Here is an 18,508-nt window from a genome sequence, read left to right as displayed (position 1 = left end):
CAAACTCCATCTTTAAATTGATTTTTATTCTGAATCTCCATCTTTAAATTGATTTTCATTCTGAAACTGCATCTTTAAATTGATTTGTATTCTGAAACTCCATCTTTAAATTGATTTTTATTCTGAATCTCCATCTTTAAATTGATTTTCATTCTGAAACTTAATCTTTAAATTGATTTTCATTCTGAAACTCCATCTTTAAATTGTTTTTCATTCTGTAACTCCATCTTTAAATTGATTTCATTCTGAATCTCCATCTTTAAATTGATTTTTATTCTGAAACTCCATCTTTAAATTGATTTTCATTCTGAAACTCCATCTTAAAATTGATTTTTATGCTGAAACTCCATCTTTAAATTGATTTTCATTCTGAAACTTCATCTTTAAATTGATTTTTATTCTGAAACTCCATCTTTAAATTGATTTTTATTCTCAAACTCCATCTTTAAATTGATTTTTATTCTCAAACTCCATCTTTAAATTGATTTTTATTCTGAATCTCCATCTTTAAATTGATTTTCATTCTGAAACTGCATCTTTAAATTGATTTGTATTCTGAAACTTCATCTGTAAATTGATTTTCATTCTGAAACTCCATCTTTAAATTGATTTTCATTCTGGAACTCCATCTTTAAATTGATTTCCATTCTGAAACTTCATCTTTAAATTGATTTTCATTCTGGAACTCCATCTTTAAATTGATTTCCATTCTGAAACTCCATCTTTAAATTGATTTTTATTCTGAATCTCCATCTTTAAATTGATTTTCATTCTGAAACTTAATCTTTAAATTGTTTTTCATTCTGTAACTCCATCTTTAAATTGATTTCATTCTGAATCTCCATCTTTAAATTGATTTTTATTCTGAAACTCCATCTTTAAATTGATTTTCATTCTGAAACTCCATCTTAAAATTGATTTTTATGCTGAAACTCCATCTTTAAATTGATTTTTATTCTGAAACTCCATCTTTAAATTGATTATTATTCTGAAACTCCATCTTTAAATTGATTTTCATTCTGAAACTTCATCTGTAAATTGATTTTCATTCTGAAACTTCATCTGTAAATTGATTTTCATTCTGAAACTCCATCTTTAAATTGATTTTCATTCTGGAACTCCATCTTTAAATTGATTTTCATTCTGAAACTTCATCTGTAAATTGATTTTCATTCTGAAACTCCATCTTTAAATTGATTTTCATTCTGAAACTCCATCTTTAATTTGATTTTCATTCTGAAACTCCATCTTTAATTTGATTTTCATTCTGAAACTCCATCTTTAAATTGATTTTCATTCTGAAACTCCATCTTTAAATTGATTTTTATTCTGAAACTCCATCTTTAAATTGATTTTCATTCTGAAACTCCATCTTAAAATTGATTTTTATGCTGAAACTCCATCTTTAAATTGATTTTTATTCTGAAACTCCATCTTTAAATTGATTTTTATGCTGAAACTCCATCTTTAAATTGATTTTTATTCTGAAACTCCATCTTTAAATTGATTTTTATGCTGAAACTCCATCTTTAAATTGATTTTTATGCTGAAACTCCATCTTTAAATTGATTTTTATTCTGAAACTCCATCTTTAAATTGATTTTCATTCTAGAACTCCATCTTTAAATTGATTTTTATTCTGAAACTCCATCTTTAAATTGATTTTTATGCTGAAACTCCATCTTTAAATTTATTTTTATTCTGAAACTCCATCTTTAAATTGATTTTCATTCTGAAACTCCATCTTTAAATTGATTTTCATTCTGAAACTCCATCTTTAAATTGATTTTTATTCTGAAACTCCATCTTTAAATTGATTTTCATTCTGAAACTCCATCTTTAATTTGATTTTCATTCTGAAACGCCATCTGTAAATTGATTAAAATTGATTTCCATTTTGAAGGAGAGGAGCTATAATGTAATGCTGTGCCTGCTCAATGTGTGTGTTTGGTTCTGTATTTTGTGAAATGCCATATGCCCTTGCGACTCGAGTGGGATCTCGTGAGATCTCGAAAGAGCACGCCACACAGCTGAGGCCTGACAATAAAACAGTTATCTTACACCAGCTTGATTAGTCTGATGGTGTAAATGGAGAGAAAATAATTTCCATTTTGATTGTGTCCATTGTGTTTGTGTGTTTGTGTTTGATTGTGTGTGTTTGATTGTGTTTTTTGTGTTTGAACATTGTGTTTGATTGTGTTTCCAGTCCCCCACACGATTGTACCAATGTGCCCTGACCGAGTGATAATAGCTGGGATGGGTTGAGGGTACAAACTCTTCTTTGATCAGCAACACAAAACCTCCTTTTCTCTATTTCTGAAAAGCTCCATCTTCATTGGCCACATCTCTGTGACACGTGATCAGAACTATATCCAATACACAAACAAAACAAGTAAATTAATTTTATTCCAAAGTTGTAATAAACATAATGATGCAAAAACAGACTAGCATTTCATAATTATGCTTCACAATAGTCATTTACCTGTTGTAAATAATTTTAAATACATTCATTGTCGCTACCTGTGCGGCACAGTAAACTCACGAGCAAATTACACAATCAAAAATCGATTATTGGAAGATATTCGTGGACCCGGTTGCACGTCTCTTGTGAATAAATGTTCAGTAGCAGTTTTGTGATGAAAGGGGTGAAAAGTGACCCAACGCTGTTCGGCAGCTTTATAGAATGTACTACAGAGCAAATGCTTGTGTCATAACACAGGTATTGTGACTACATGCATGGAGCATTAAGAGGGAGTCTTTCTGTGAACATACCTGCTGAAGTGCTCTCATTCCTCATTCTTTGTTTCCATTCACACAATAATTTCTCATTTAAAGACGAAAACATCATCAAGAACCCACAAGACATTCAAAAAGTTTCTTCATAATCTTAATTATTTTTAAATGCAAATGCATTTAAAGTGGTTTGTAACTTCAGCAGTACATAGATATTTTACTAACAAACTACAAATAGTCGAACATCATGAACCATTTAATACACTCAAGTGCCTCATTATTGAACCAACAAAGATTTAACTTAAAGACGATTTGCATTACACAGTTATCCTAGAATATCCTGAATTGTATGCACTAAATAAGTGATGCATTGTTCGACAAGTTTATAAAGAGCAATGAATTGTTTGGGGTGTTATTAAAAGGTCATGCATTGCATGAAAAGTTTGTAAAGAATAAAGCAATGTTTGAAGACTTTCTAAAAAAATAAAGTATTGTTTGAAAAGTTTTTAAAGAATGATGCTTTGTTTGAAGACTTTGTAAAAAAATAAAAATAAAGCATTGTTTGAAAAGTTTTTAAACAATGATGCTTTGTTTGAAGACTTTGTAAAAAAAAAAAAAAAAAGCATTGTTTGAAAAGTTTTTAAACAATGATGCTTTGTTTGAAGACTGAAAAAAATAACGAATTGTTTGAAAAGTTTTTAAAGAATGATACTTAGTTTGAAGACTTTGTAAAAAAATAAAAATAAAGCATTGTTTGAAAAGTTTTTAAACAATGATGCTTTGTTTGAAGACTTTGTAAAAAAAAAAAAAAAAAGCATTGTTTGAAAAGTTTTTAAACAATGATGCTTTGTTTGAAGACTTTGTAAAAAAATAAAAATAAAGCATTGTTTGAAAAGTTTTTAAACAATGATGCTTTGTTTGAAGACTTTGTAAAAAAAAAAAAAAAAAGCATTGTTTGAAAAGTTTTTAAACAATGATGCTTTGTTTGAAGACTGTAAAAAATAACGAATTGTTTGAAAAGTTTTTAAAGAATGATACTTAGTTTGAAGACTTTGTAAAAAAAATAAAAATAAAGCATTGTTTGAAAAGTTTTTAAACAATGATGCTTTGTTCGAAGACTTTGTAAAGAATGATGTTTTACTAACTTCATGATATGTTTTACTATTTAAGAAGTTTTTGAAAGTCTATATTTGTTTGTAAAGTTTTCAAAGAGTAATGCATTGTCTTTTTATTATTATTTGGGGGTGGTGGTGAGGTTAATTAAACTTCACCAGTAAACTTTATCATAGCCGAATAGTTTATAATAGATGTGTAGAGCAGTGTAATGAAAGCCCTTGCATTGCCTAACATTCATGCCTGTTCTAAAATGCTCCTGCAGTTTTCAATTGTCAATTTAAGAGAATCAATAACTCACTCTGTGACTTCTAATCACTGTCGTGGCATGTAACGGGTTGGGGCAAAGATAGTTGCGTAAAGAACTTAGGGAAATTGAATTAAAATGTTCAACAACATAAATGTACAGCATGAAAGCATTGCTTTACACACAATAAAAGTTTTCATCACATGATGCAGAGTGAACACATCCAATCAAAAGCCAAGAACGACAAACACGTGCTGGTTTCTGAGTGGATTATCAGCACACCCAATCAGACGACAGACGAGTCAGTCCATAATGGTAAAAGTAAGGACATATAATTAATTTTATCAGCAAAATTAAAAATATGGGAAAGTATGTCATACATTGAACACTCGATATGTTTATAACTCAATTATTTGTTAAACAATAAGAAGAATTCCAATAATTAATTTAATTATGGTAAATTATAGTTAAGGTCCCATTCTGTTCTGTTTTAAGTTAAACTCCCATTCTGTTTCACGATAGCAATGCTCGGTTATGTTGTTGGAAATTATGGAAAATGTGTGATGAGAAAGTTTTTCAACTTTTAGTGATCTTTTTTCTTTTTCTGATAGCATCAGTAATGTGAGATAACAGTGCTGATTTGATAAATTGATCCTACGTCAGACAGTTAATGTGCAGGTTTGTCAAGCCCCGAGTATAAATCTTCATTTAAATATTCACAAAAACTTGCAGCAAAGAGTTTAAATGATCTGATATATATATATATTTTTTAAATAAATTAATGAACTGCAGAGGAAAATAAGCCTCAATTGGTCCGATGGGATGATTCAGAGGTAGCATTCTTACATTTCTGCTATCTTATCTGTGTTAGATTCCCGACCTGACTCTATAAACTGTCCGATTGTTACTTTTCAGGCAGGTCATTGCATCACGAAGTGCCCCATCCCTTGGGTGGACATTATGTCAGGCGTCCCATCTGCTTGCTCTAGTTGGTGGATGTTAAATATCCCATGATGTCTTTCATGAAGAGTAGGCGAGTTATCGTCGGCACACTCAACAACATACAAATTCCTGCCGAAATCACCTTCAGTCAAACGTCAGGCCTGGCCAGGCAATTCGTGAAAAACTTGGGCCAAAAACTTTCTTTGGGCCAAGCCCAGAATAAGGTGGAAATGGGGATTTAAATAAGTATTTTTCCTAGCAAGAAGCTCAATTAAATAGTCTTCTTCTTCTTTTATATGCAGCACAAGCCTGTGAGTAGCATCAATGGCTGAGAGCATGGCTGTGTCGCTGATGCAATGCGCTCTGCTGGTTAGGGCAGAAATTTGGAATTTGGCCAAGGTGCCAGCGATAGCTCGCCTACTCTTCGGGAAGGAGACCGTGGGACCTTTAATGTCCAGCAAATAAAGCTGGTAGATGGGACGCCCAATTTAACTCCCATCCAAGGAATGGCACACACATTGATGATTCACCCTGCCTGTGAAACACCGATGACAGTTTATAGCTGGACCGAGATTCAAACCCAAGCTAGATAGCTTGGTTAGGCAAGTATGCATACCCCTAGGCCATCCTGCCAGCCAATTAAATACAGTACGAGGAGAAAACCTCATTGAGAAAAGGAAAATTTAAGGTATACTCAAAGTAAATCTCGATGAAGGGAGGAAAGGGGATAGTTGAGCTATCACCAGCATTTGAACAAATTACTAATTCCTGCTCTTAGAACTTACATGGAGCACTGCATCAGTGGCACAGCCGTACCCTCTGAAAACCATGCCATTTGCAGCCATGTGCTGTATTAGTATGAATAAGAAGAATTGGGGTGAGGAATCGAACCAGGACGAGAGAGCTCACAAACAAGTCTCCCCTGATCTGGAAAAACCTAGTAAATGCTCTCCACTGGAATTTGAGATATTCAGAAAAAACATTGGACCTTTGGGATTAGGGTGTTGGAAACAAAAAAAAATAGTTTAGGCACGTTAGTGGAACATGTGGGACAATGTTTCCAGTGCACGTCTTTTTTATTCCAGTGCACATGTCTTTTTTTTCTTGTTTATATGGCTACATAATGACTTACTAGGTTTTTCCTGATCAGGTGCCTACTGTTAGCCAACTTGCTAGGTTTTTATCAGAATAAAATCTATCAAACAGAAGAGTTTTGTTCACTTTTATTGGACTAAATGAAGAGGCAAAACATAGTAAGACCAAAAATAGGTCCAACTCAATTTTGACCAAAATTCGATATACTAGGTTATTCCAGATCAGGGAAGAAGTGTGCTACTACTGAGCTATACTGACAGCCCGCATATGAATTGAGTGGATCACCTCAAACAAAGTAAACCATGAAAACATAATTAAACTTTATAACAGTAATAATTTTACTTCAAACTTATGACGTTGTAGATGAGCACTATTTAAATATACAATGAGACGTCTGAGCCGAGTCTGCACTATTTAGTTGGGTATAAGAAAGGAACAATTTGTGTCGTATAAAACATTTCAATAGTCAGTTAATTTTCATATCTACTTGGTTGGATAGACAATTAGGACGGATTTTAGCAACCACAAAATGAGATTATTGTACGTCTCCTAAAAGCACCAAAATGTAGATACACATACACTCTCACATACACTCTCACACATACACAAAAGCACCTCTTTGAATGAAACGTTGTACTTGTGCATCTGTAGTTAACATTATAAGAGTTATGGCTTCAAACATAAGAAAATTCAGTTTAGGGTGCAGGAGCTTGTTTATAGCAAATCTTAGTTATTCAACTAATTTACTCAACAATCTATTTGGGTGGCAGAGGTGATAAGTTATTGGGAAATTAGTTTGGATTTATCAAAACTATTGTCATATTAAATGCATTGAGCCTATATGTCTGTTTGTACGAGTAAAACAAAGATATAATGAACTCAAACAAACAGATTAAGCAATACCAGGACAGACAAACATTTTTTTTTATCATCGTACCTTGTATTGTCAACTTACCTTGCTGGCACCATGTCCTATTTAATCACTTTCACAAACTTTACTTTAATGGCTTATTGCCTCAGATGCATCAACAAGAAGTCCTTTAATCATCGTCTCATTGTATTCAGATTCATTCAAGTAATCAATAAACAAAAATCTTCAGCTCCATCACTGTTGGCCTAACGTGCACCGGCTGTTCTCCCACGATCCACCCCGTGATCCACCAATGACTCTTCACCTGTCCTTCCATTCCATAAAGGCACGGCTCCTTCTTCTTTGTTCTCAAGCTCACCTCATATTCATTGTGCCGTGGCCAAACTGCTAGGCCAAATAAATTACACACATACGTTTTGAACATAAAAAGACAGCCGCTTCCACCATAAAATAAGCAAAGCATTTCCAACTTTCCAAAGTCATTTCAAAATAATCTGCAGGCTGGACACAAATTTGAACTTGCGCATGTTGCAGTCTCCATTTGAACTGACATTGTTAGCTTGCCATGGAGATTGAAGGAAGCAGCCCAAGCACGATGGTACTGTTTGCGTGCTCGATGCATGCGTGTCACCTGCCACAGTCTGTGTACTGTCCTTCGCGTGAACACATCATATTTCATTTCACAACAGTCATCTACATGCGAAGTCCTGAGTGGAGAAAGGAAATGGTCTTTTGTGGTAGATAAACCAAAAGGCTTCCCTTCGAAATTGATCACATACTTGTAAAAGTACTTTCCAGTGGGTTTTCGTGTGATTCCTCCCTCATCACAGCCCCCTCCAGTCTCGCCAAAGAAGGACAATGTTCCAAGCTCTGGGCTGCAGCTATACCTGAAAGCTGACGCATTTCTATGGACGGATAGGGTCAGGCAGCTCCAGTGGCGGTGATGGGTTGACAAGCCTGGATTGGAGTAAGAAAAAAAGAAAGAAAAGAAAAGGAAGATAATGTAGTCAAACTTCCTGACAGTGCAACAGTTACCATGGAATTTGATGTATCGTGATGGCAACCCACGCAATCACATCAGGTTATGGTCCAATATATAACGTTGCCCAACATAGATATCATTGCAGCAGACATTCCTAAACTGCCATAATAGTCTGGGTTATGGCACTTTGAACACTGGTAGGGGACATGTATTGCAGCGCAATGCTCAGAATGCTTGTTAGTCTAAGGGAGGCCGCACTATCCACACAAGATGCTGCGGTTAGTGTGAGACGAGATTTTAAAATATCAAAGTATGTTGCTATTGGAACAAGCATTCTGAGTATTGCGCTGCAATACATGTCCCCTACCGGTAGTCTGTCGTCCGGAAAACTGTTGGGGAAATCACCAAAGTTCAAAGTGCCATAACTTTGTCAGAAATGATCGAAACGTCGTGAATTTCGAACTTGATCTGTAACTTATCATGAGGAAACCACGTGCCAAGTTTGAAATCATTAGCATTGAGCGTTTAGAAAAAAAGTCCGGAAAGCTGTTCTTTGCGTGACGGACTGACGGACTGACAGACTGACGGACGGACGGGACGGCGTGCAAACCTATAGTCCCGTCCGGTGTACACCGGTAGGGGACTAATAACCATCCCTTTGGAAACCTAGTTGTTGATAAACTTCAGCACATACCATCTGCATACTTTGATTCCTTATCAAATACATGAATAGCTGAGTGCTGTGACCACAGTGACTCTTACTCTACATTTCATGTGGTCACGCTAACTTGTTTAATAAACAAAATATCTTAATGTCTGAAAATAAAACATATCCTAAACGTCGTGTGTGTTCATATTCGACTGAAGACAACCCAGATTCTAAACTTTTCGAAGCCCAGCAAGTCTCAGTCCAACTGCCATGTTGCTCGCAGATATTGTTGGGAGTAACTCAGGTGGCCAATTTAAATGTTCTTCAGGGAGAGGATAATCTGCCTGTCCCACCTGGTCTCGTCTAAAAGTAACACCGGCCCAGACTTTATTGTTGATTCGTAATGCCCTCCTGGAAACTCAGGAAGGGGCAGAAAGCGCAACCGATAAAAGGTAGTGCCACACAAAACCCTCTAACGACTTTGAAAAAGACCTCCCCAAACCCCCTTCATGTATATGCCACCTTCTTTTGGGGTAGGGCAATCTCAATGTACATCTATCTATAATTCCAGTAATCTCTGTACGTTTGTACGTTTGTACGTTTGTACGTTTGTTTGTCTGTGACCGCTGTTTCTCGACAACCACGGGTCCGATATACTTTAAACTTGCCAGGTATATTGCTGGGGACCCGAGGATGTGCCTTTTCAAGGTTTCATATTAATCGGACAATTACTTACCGAGCTATGTCCAAAAAACGATTCAACCAATCAGAGAGCAGCGAGCTATCGCGTGTGCCGAACGTGGCGGACACACTCTGCCTCGGATGGCACATTTGAGAGCGTATTCATTTATTTCACGTTTGCAAACTATGTTGGCGCTATGTTGGCGTTAAACTATGTTTTAAAACTAATAAAAACCCCGGGGGGATTGTCACTGTACTCGCAAGCCGTTCGCCGTTCGCTTTGGCGTTGCGAATGGACCAAAACATTTCATGCACCAAACCATTTCATGTAAAGCGTTCGCCGTTCGCTTTGGCGTTGCGAATGAACCAAAACATTTCATGGCCCAAACCATTTCATGTAAATAGAGGGGGGGGATATAATTTTAGATATAGATATAGTACGGGCATGCCCTAGTGAGTTCAAACAACAACAACACAGTGTTTGTAAAAATCAAGAAAACACCTTGACACAGGTAAGGGTAACATGAAATACTCACCCACTAACCACAGCTCTAATCATCGCCCTGACATAGCCGTTGCTGAGGGTTGCAGCTGTAAGAGGTAAAGGTGAAACAAAAATTCGATCATGATTTCACTCTTTTGTTAGCAACAATAAAACTTTATGGGGAGGCACGTGGTACAAAGTATGACTGAGTAGACTTACGTGGTGGTGAGTAGTAAGCACCAAAAACCTCTGCCTTCTTCTGGGCTGGATACAACAGCTTGAGGTTCTCGAAGTCCCGCAAGCGGTCGGGCAGAGAGAGGATGGTGAGGTCCTTGGATGTGAAAGGTTGAACGTTCCACACAGCACGTTCTCCTGGAAAAGCACGTCTCCATTGTGGTGATCTCAAGTATCATCACAGTTGGGGAAAATCTGCGTCAGCAATCAATGCCTTTGCAATCAGCCTGTCATTATTGGCCAAGATCACGACTCAATTCAGCAAATCAAAACAAATCTGACAATCCTGGATCTCATCGCACCAGACTTTGGATACTGCGCAAACTACCCAGTGGTCAGTGGGTCCAACAACATTCTTGGCCAATTGGGCTCAATTGTGATAATCTCTGGAATACCTATTTCTGGCCATGCCCGTTTGGTAGTTCCACAAGTGGTCGCTCATTGTACTTTGAAACTTGAGCATTACCTTGTTATTATAATTATAAGGCACGCCAGAAAGAGTTCCTTTCTGAACAACGAGTTATTAAAATATAAATCACGTGCTCTTGACACCAAACTACCAGCAGGGGGTGCAGGCAGATCGACAAATGTGCAAACACTCACCATTCCTACCGGGAACCTCAGCGACCCAGGCGAAGGTGATGCCACCTATCTCCGAGTCACTGAACCGCAGCAAGAAGGAACCGCTCGGTTGCCCAAGGAGCAGATCCTGTGCCTCTCTTTTTCCAATGAAACCCAAAATGGCCCTTTAGAAATGCAGGTACAGTGGAGGAAAGATTGCGACAAATCACATTCCTTAGCTTGGTCATTTCACACGTTCTTTATTGAGACAACACTATAAAGTCAAACTAATTAGACTCGATTGCTCTGAGGATGGGGCTGGCAGGATGGCATAGAGGTATCCATGCTTGTCTCTAAGCTGTTTGAATCCCGACACAGCCATAAACTGGCATTCCAGTGTTTCACAGGCAGGTGATTCATCATTGAGTGTGCCGTCCCTCAGATGGACATTCAACTCGGCATCTCTATTGCCAGCATTAGTTGGTGAACATTAAGGATGTCGCGGTGTCCTTCGCAAAGGGCAACCTGGCAAAATTTCAATTTCCTGCTTAAATGTACAGGGGTCACTGCATCAGTAGCAATGATGGTCATCTGGAGGTCAAATTTCTAAAATCGCCATTTTAAATCCGATTGACTTGAAAATTGAACAGCATTTGCATATCGAGTCACTAAATTGGGAAGCATACTATTTTTGAGGTCAAAAGGTCAAAGGTCAACTCGAGGTCAAATTTTAAAAATCATCAATGTTCATCTAAAAAGCCGTCAATTCTCAACTGATTGACTTGAAAATTGAACAGCATTTGCATATCGAGTCACTAAATTGGGAAACATACTATTTGTAGGTCAAAAGGTCAAAGGTCAACTCAAGGTCAAACTTCCAAAATCATCACTTTTTATCTGAAAAAACCCGTCAATTTTCATCCGATTGACTTGACAATTGAACAGCATTTGCATATCGAGTCACTAAATAGGGAAGCCAACTATTTTTGAGGTCAAAAGGTCAAAGGTCAACTCAAGGTCAACCTTCCAAAATCATAATTTTCATCTGAAAAATCGTCACTTTTCCTCCGATTGACCTGAGCTTTGATCAAGATTGTCAATCTTAATCTTGATGAAATGGACAATTTGCTGTATCAATGGAATTTTTTATTCTTGGGGAGGGGGGAGGCGTATTTTGCAAGTATCGTGCTCCGCATGACGTCTTCTTGTTACTTTTTGGTTGGAAGTTATTTCTCTATGTGTGGAGTTTTTCTTGTATAAAACGATGACAACAGAATATTCCACAAGTGCTGTAGTTCCTGGGAGAGAAGAGTAACAAAGGACGAAGAGTCAACAGATAAAGTATAGCGAAGGGGAAACAGCAGACATGGATGAAACAAAGCACAGCAAGAGCAATTGCAGGTGAAAGGGAAACACGTTCTCTCAGAGGGTAGAGTCAGACATGATGGAATTAGCTCCCTGTTCCTCTTTGATCCTCTGTAAGTCTGTGATGCCCTCTGTCGTGTTGCTCCTCCATGAGCCTAGGTTTCCGTATGCACAAAAACATCACGAGTGGTCGGTGGACAGAAGACTTTAGGGCCTGGAGGAAAAGATCTCGAGACAACAGTCGGGAAGTAAAGGTGGCTAATAGGCCTGATAAGAGGAGGATGAATGAATAAAGGTGAACATTAAAGTTTGAGTTGAGGAGGGCAACAAGGTAGGAGTTTCTAGTAAAATGTAACGGGGTCCTAACTAGCATACCTAATGGAATCATAACTTGAATAGGCCGAACCGGTTCTAACTGACTGGTATTATACTCATATTTTAACATAAGTACAATTCAAGCAATTGTCGATCATAATCACACTAAAATACGCAATTTGATGTCTGTCTGTGAGTCTGTCTGTCTGTCTGACGATTTTTAACCACGATACATTCGGTCGTTACTTATCCAATCGGATTCAAACTTGACAGGAGGACTAAAGGTCACACAATGAGGGATGTAGCGAATTCATTTGCCCCCCTCCGCAAGGGGGTTTTCCCTGCCAATGCGTGTTGAGGTGTACATCCATGTTAAGATAGCTTTACCGTGGCATTTTCCCAAAGCTGTTTCTAATAACAATGCTTGTGACACGATAATCTATCTATAATTCCAGTAATCTCTGTGTGTCTGTGTGTTTGTTTGTCTGTGACCGCTGTTTCGCGACAACCACGGGTCCGATATACTTGAAACTTGCCAGGTATATTGCTGGGGACCCGAGGATGTGCCTTTTCAAGGTTTCATATTGTTGCGAATATGGAATTTGGCCTCCATATCCGCTTGTAAATATTCCCCTATTTCCCCAATATTCCCCAACTATCCCCAATCCCCCATTCCCTAGTCCCATTGTCTGTAAACAACAATCAGTAGAGCCGACCTTCCCCTTTTTCCCCCATTAAATGTCGTGCCCAGGTCCACCGCACCACACGTAGACAACTTTCGGACATCTTGCTAGTTATTCTTAGTCTATGTCAGTTAAGGACTCGTTTCCATTAATTATGACTCTTCGTTGCACCAGAATGTGATTATATGGCACCAGTAGTGAGTTTAGGACCTTTCCCATACCTCCTCCCATCTTCTTCCCCGTCTACAACAACAGAGGGGCACGGCGCTGCGCGGGGGGGAGTGTGCGTCCTCCCACCGGCTCGGTTAGCCGCCATCGACAATGCGCTCCAGACAACGCGCTCCAGACCATGCGCTCCACGGGGTTACCACAAAGGGGCTCCTTGTCAGCTCCTCGTCAAGGGCGGAGCCGGTAACCCCCCCGCACGCACCCAATGAGAAGCAACGTGCCGATTCCACGAGGCGGAGCTAACGAGCCGAGGGCGTGTCACTCCCCGCCGGATATACGCGGCCCCGCGCCGGATGTGACGTGAGATGCGCCCCCAGCCTGAGACGAAAAGACGCCACCTCGAGCGCTGTGCAACCTTCCGCATCTCTGGACCGGACCGGGTCGATCCTGTCCTTGAGCCAAGAGTGCACCTTGAGCCATCGATACCCGCTTTCCTAGCCATCAAACCCCGTGTGAGTCAGCTTTGTCCCGTTTATCTGTCGTCTGTTGGGAATAATATAAGATTGTGTCTAAGTGCTTGTCTTTCTATGTTGTACCTCTCGTCCCTGTAATCTGACCTTCCGAACGAATATAATCTCCTCCGGAGGTCTTGAGAACTGAACCCTGGGTGTCGTGTCATTTGAAACCCAGCCGTGTGTCCTTTTCCTTTATTGCCTTTATTGACCTAGCGTAGCGCGATTAGTCGACGTTCGAGTATAATCGGGTAACTTGTGCAGACGTGGTCATACCAAAACCGCTCGGTAAATAACATCTAAGCCACGTCGGTAACAATTGGTGTCGAGGAGTGGAATTCGAACCCGGGACTAAATTTATTAGGCCCAAATTTGTAACAAGTAGAATCGATTCGGAGCGCGTTTCCCGCGCGAAATTATAACGGCCGAAATTTGTTTTGTTGTATAAAAACCCGAATTTTGAAAGTCGCGCTATGGCAGACCAAGACAGCTGGGGTCCGGTAGGGGAGAGTGAAGCAGGGTCGGTCCAGGACCAAATTGAGGGACGCGAGGAGAGCGAAGCAGTGAGGGTGGCAGGTTCGCAAAATAGCGCCGTCACGCACGAAGTAGCGGGCGCGCAAAATGGCGCCTCGCAAGAGCGCGTGGTAGCCGAGGCCGCTGTATCAACGGGCTTTAACATGCAGCCGATTGACATGCAGGCCCTCATTGCGCAGTTACAGGCAGCTGTACAGATGAGTATGGAGAGCCAAATTGAGCGATTTAGTGAGCGGTTGAGTAATAAAATGGAGGCTCAGAGTGAGCAAATCGAAGCAACAATAAACGGAATGAGGGCCGATAGGAAGGAAAGGGAGCAGAGGGACAGAGACCGCAAGTTGGGCGAAAGGGTCCCAGGGGTGCACAAGGAAGTAACGCGGGTCGAAAAGCGCTGGTTGAGCGAAGCGGAGGAAAGCACGGGTACAATGACGGGGGTAGAAAATAGAATGGCTGCCCAGGAGAATCAGATAGAGGGAGTGAAAAATGGGTTAGAGGGGTTAGAAAACACCATGGAAGGCAAATTGAGGGACATGAGGGACCAAGCGGAAAGGGAAGTTAACCAAATGGGGCAGCAGATAGAGGGGGTCAGAATGGGGGTAGAAACCAAACTGGATGCTCACAGGGAGGAAATGGAGCAGATGAGGGTGGCATCTGGGCAGGAGATGCAAGTGATGGGAGAGGAGATCAGAAGAGGAGTGAGTGAGGAGGTCGGAGGAGTGCGCGAGGAGGTGAGGCACTGTAAGGAGCACATGGAGAAGGAGGTGAGAAAGGGGACTGTAAAGTTACAAGGGGGGCATAGAGGACCTGACGCAGGAGGTGGAGCAGCTGACGGTGGGACAAACGGAGTTAGTGGAGCAGGTTCAAAGGAACACTGCGGTATTAGGAGGTTTAAAAGCGACACAAAACGACATAAAAAACGACTTGATAGCGACAAAGAGGGAATGTCAGATGGTACGTGAGGGACTGACAACGAGGTTGGACGAGGTGATAGAGGTAATGGAGACGAAGGACCGGCAGGTGAGGACGCACCTGGAAACGGTCAAGGTAGCCTTGGAGGACGAGCTTGAGGAGACGTACCGGGGAATAAAAGAGGTGAAGCACAAATTAGAAGAAGTGGAAGAAGGGATGAGTGAAATTAAGAAGCGACGGAGAGGGGATAAGAAAGAGATAAAAGAGGAGATAAAAGAATTGGTCCAAAGTCTGTGTTTGGATCGTGATGATGTGCTCATTAACCGGATGAGGGATTCGCAGGTGATGGAGGAGAAGCGAAGAGGAAGAGGACCCGGTGTAAGTGGTGACCAATATGGTCGTGCGTATGATGCGTCAGGGGATTTAATAAGCTTGGGGGTCGAGATAGACCCGGGTGTTCGTGAGAGGCCGTTGGTGAAGTGTGCGACAGGTCTGGTGTGCGAAAAAGGAGGTGTGCAAGAAAGTCCGACTCTGGGGTGTGTGAGGAAAAAGTGCGTGCCAAGGAGTGAGTGTGCTGGCGAGAGTGAGTCGGTCGTAGCGCGTGTGCGAGGGAGCACGTGGAAGCGCGGGGTGGTGAGTGTTACAGAGGGTGTAACGGGAGAGTGTGCGCGAGAAAGGTGTGTGACGGACAGGTGCATGAGGAAAGAGTGCGCTGTCAGAAGTAAGGAAGAGTGTCCACCTGTGGTGAGTGTTACAGAGGGTGTAACGGGAGAGTGTGCGCGAGAAAGGTGTGTGACGGACAGGTGCATGAGGAAAGAGTGCGCTGTCAGAAGTAAGGAAGAGTGTCCACCTGTGGTGAGTGTTACAGAGGGTGTAACGGGAGAGTGTGCGCGAGAAAGGTGTGTGACGGACAGGTGCACGAGGAAAGAGTGCGCTGTCAAGAGTAAGGGTGAGTGCGCGACCGAGAGTGGAGGTGAAAGTAGTGAGAGTGACATGGAGCGTGAGTTAGTTGTGACAGGTGAGCGAGGATGTACACCTGGGATGAAAGGATGCACACCTGGAATGGTAGAGCGTGAGTGGGAATGCACGCTGGAGTTGGTGGTGAGGCACGTGGTTGGGTGTGCGAATGAGGGCACACCTGTGATTGTCACAGAGGAGGTGACCGAGGAGGGGGCGCGAAGCGGTGTATTGGTGAGGTGTGCGAGCAACGAATGTGTGCCAAAGTGTTCGGTGGTCAGGTGTGTGACCAAGGCTGTGAGTGGAATGGGTGTACCTGGGTGTGTAAGGAAAGGTACGAGGAGCATGGGCACGGCGGGATGTGTGAGCAAGGAACGGGCTGCGGGGTGTAAGCGTCCAGGTGAAGCATCGACGTTAGACGAGGTAGAGTTTAGAACGACTTATAGCCGAATCGGGCCCTCGGTGCGTGCTGGGCTTCGCTTTGAACGGCCGCGTCCGTGCTCCACTAGGCGGAGCGGGCAGCCCGATAGGAAGGGTCGTTATGGCGACCACGTTTTGTTGAGACGTGCCGGCAGGTCGAGATCGGGACATTGGATGGTTCCACGCCGAGGTGATGCGTGGGATCTCGGCCCGGGTAAGCCCCCGTCCCTGCACCGAGTGCCGGACGCATCCAGCCGCTGGCACAAAACAACCAGCATCCATTGCTTGGCTTTACGAAGCCGGGCTTTGGACAGGGATTGGCGCACCGAGAGGTATTAGTGAGTCGACTGGGTGATGAGGTTAGTGTTTTGGACCCAAAATCAGAGAAAAACAAAATTTGATGATTGGCAAGGGATTGGCAGTAGTGATTGGCAGATGATGGGCAGTGATTGGCAAATTTTTAATTTGTTGAAATTTGATGTGCAAAATTGGTAGTGAGAGACCCCCGATGTGGTGGGATGGCAAATCCACCATCCCTCACAGTTGGGGGGCAAAGGAGCAATAGCTTATGGGGTGTATGGCAGTGAAAACTAGCCCGGGTGGGTTAGGATATTGTGGATAGGGCCCTAGAAGATGACATTAGGTGACGTTAAGGTTAGTTAGTGACTGATACCTGTAGTGGGGACGCAGGTAGATTAGTGTGGATGATAATGACGAGGGAGCGCAATAGTTTAAAGGGACGACTGGGAAGCGCAAGTTTCAGAAGGGAGTAGTTAGCTAAGATGATGCCGTGTTTGTGAGAATTGAACAGGTGTGATTGCACAGGTGTGCAACTGGACAGGTGTGTGGAGCAGTGTATGAGTAGTGAGTGTGTGGATCAGCGCGAATGCGCTTGGGGAGAGAAGGGTGCAGGTGGCACCAGGTGTGAGAGCACAGGTGTGCAGGTACAGGTGTGTGGAGAGAGTTGGAGTGAGTGGTACGGAGTGGTGTGCATGGTGCGAAGGTGTGGATGGGGGAAGAGTGGACCCCTTTCACGAGTACCCGGGGCGGGTAGTGTAAGTGTTAGGTAGAGGGTGCAGGTAAATTGTGATTGGATATTGGCATCTGTGGTGCGGTTGCAGAATGGTGTTGTGAATGGGTGCATTAGTGTTGTGGAAATGGCTGGGCGTGTAGCCTGTTAGTGTGTGTAGTTGGTTGGGCACTCCACCACTGTGAAGATGTCGGCCAGGTGAGGCCGCAGGTGGGCTCTGGGAGCCGGTAGAGTTGTGGATGGGGCCCGAGGATCCGGAGGATGGACCCGGGTAGCCCAGTGCCAGAGAGGGCACCGAGTGGGGAGAGTGCCAGAGGGCCTGCCCCAGGTAGTTAGGTTAGAGTAAGGAGCAGGTAAGCTCGGAGGCAACTGCAGTGGTGGAGGTGTGCAGGTGGGTAGACCCGCTGGGAGAGGTACACGTCGCAGCCCAGAAATTGTACGAGGGCACCGGGAGATGAATCGGGGGAGTGAGACCCCAAATTGAGAAGCACCACAGTTGGCCAATGGGAATTGGTTTTTAGAACCCATAGTGTAAGAGGGCCAATGGTTTGGCCGGAGAAAGACCCCGGGTAGTGTAAAATTGTTAAAGTCACTTAGGAAATAGTTCGGATTGATGAACCTGTCGCACCATACGCAGCCACTTACCTAAGGTGATGATGATGACTCCACACCTGTGTTTTCTTGGTTTGTAGCAGGAAATGAGATTGCTGTGGATTTGTGAGACGCATCACGACGTGGATGAGACATTGGGGTGATTCCATCTCTCCCTCCCTAGGAGGGACTGATGATGAATTGGTAATGGCAAATTTTGATGTTGAGTTGAAAATGGCAAATTTTGATGAGAGTTGAAAATGGCAAATTTGATTGGTTAGGAGGGAGAGAAGACGAATTTGGTTTATGGGAGGAACGGGGAAGACAGTAGGGATGTTTGTTGATTTGTAAAGTAGATGTTTATGGGTAGTGTTGTGTTTTGTGGATGCAGTAAGGGGTAAGGGAGGGGCCATGTAGGTTACCTGGTGGGGG

The 18,508-nt window shown here is 42.0% G+C and overlaps 1 protein-coding gene across 6 annotated transcripts in view; it reads right to left on the bottom strand.

Moving 5' to 3' along the window:
• Positions 1 to 6,244: 6,244 nt before the first annotated feature.
• LOC137429594 (signal transducer and activator of transcription 5B-like) overlaps positions 6,245 to 18,508 on the bottom strand; it is a 334,283-nt gene continuing 322,019 nt past the window's right edge. For all 6 annotated transcript variants that reach the window (XM_078779603.1, XM_068119622.2, XM_078779605.1 and 3 more), the window contains exons 12-15: positions 10,635 to 10,777; positions 10,017 to 10,169; positions 9,850 to 9,904; positions 6,245 to 7,958 (exon numbers count right to left, since the gene is read on the bottom strand). In XM_078779603.1, the coding sequence (XP_078635729.1) occupies positions 7,907 to 7,958; positions 9,850 to 9,904; positions 10,017 to 10,169; positions 10,635 to 10,777 (403 nt within the window). In that variant the 3' untranslated portion in view covers positions 6,245 to 7,906. The remainder of the gene's footprint in view (positions 7,959 to 9,849; positions 9,905 to 10,016; positions 10,170 to 10,634; positions 10,778 to 18,508) is intronic.

Source organism: Myxine glutinosa, chromosome 6 (genome assembly GCF_964187855.1).
Source record: "Myxine glutinosa chromosome 6, kmMyxGlut1.1, whole genome shotgun sequence".
NCBI lineage: Eukaryota > Metazoa > Chordata > Myxini > Myxiniformes > Myxinidae > Myxine > Myxine glutinosa.
Note: the sequence above shows the minus strand (reverse complement) of the source record. Positions and strands in the feature narration are given on the sequence as shown.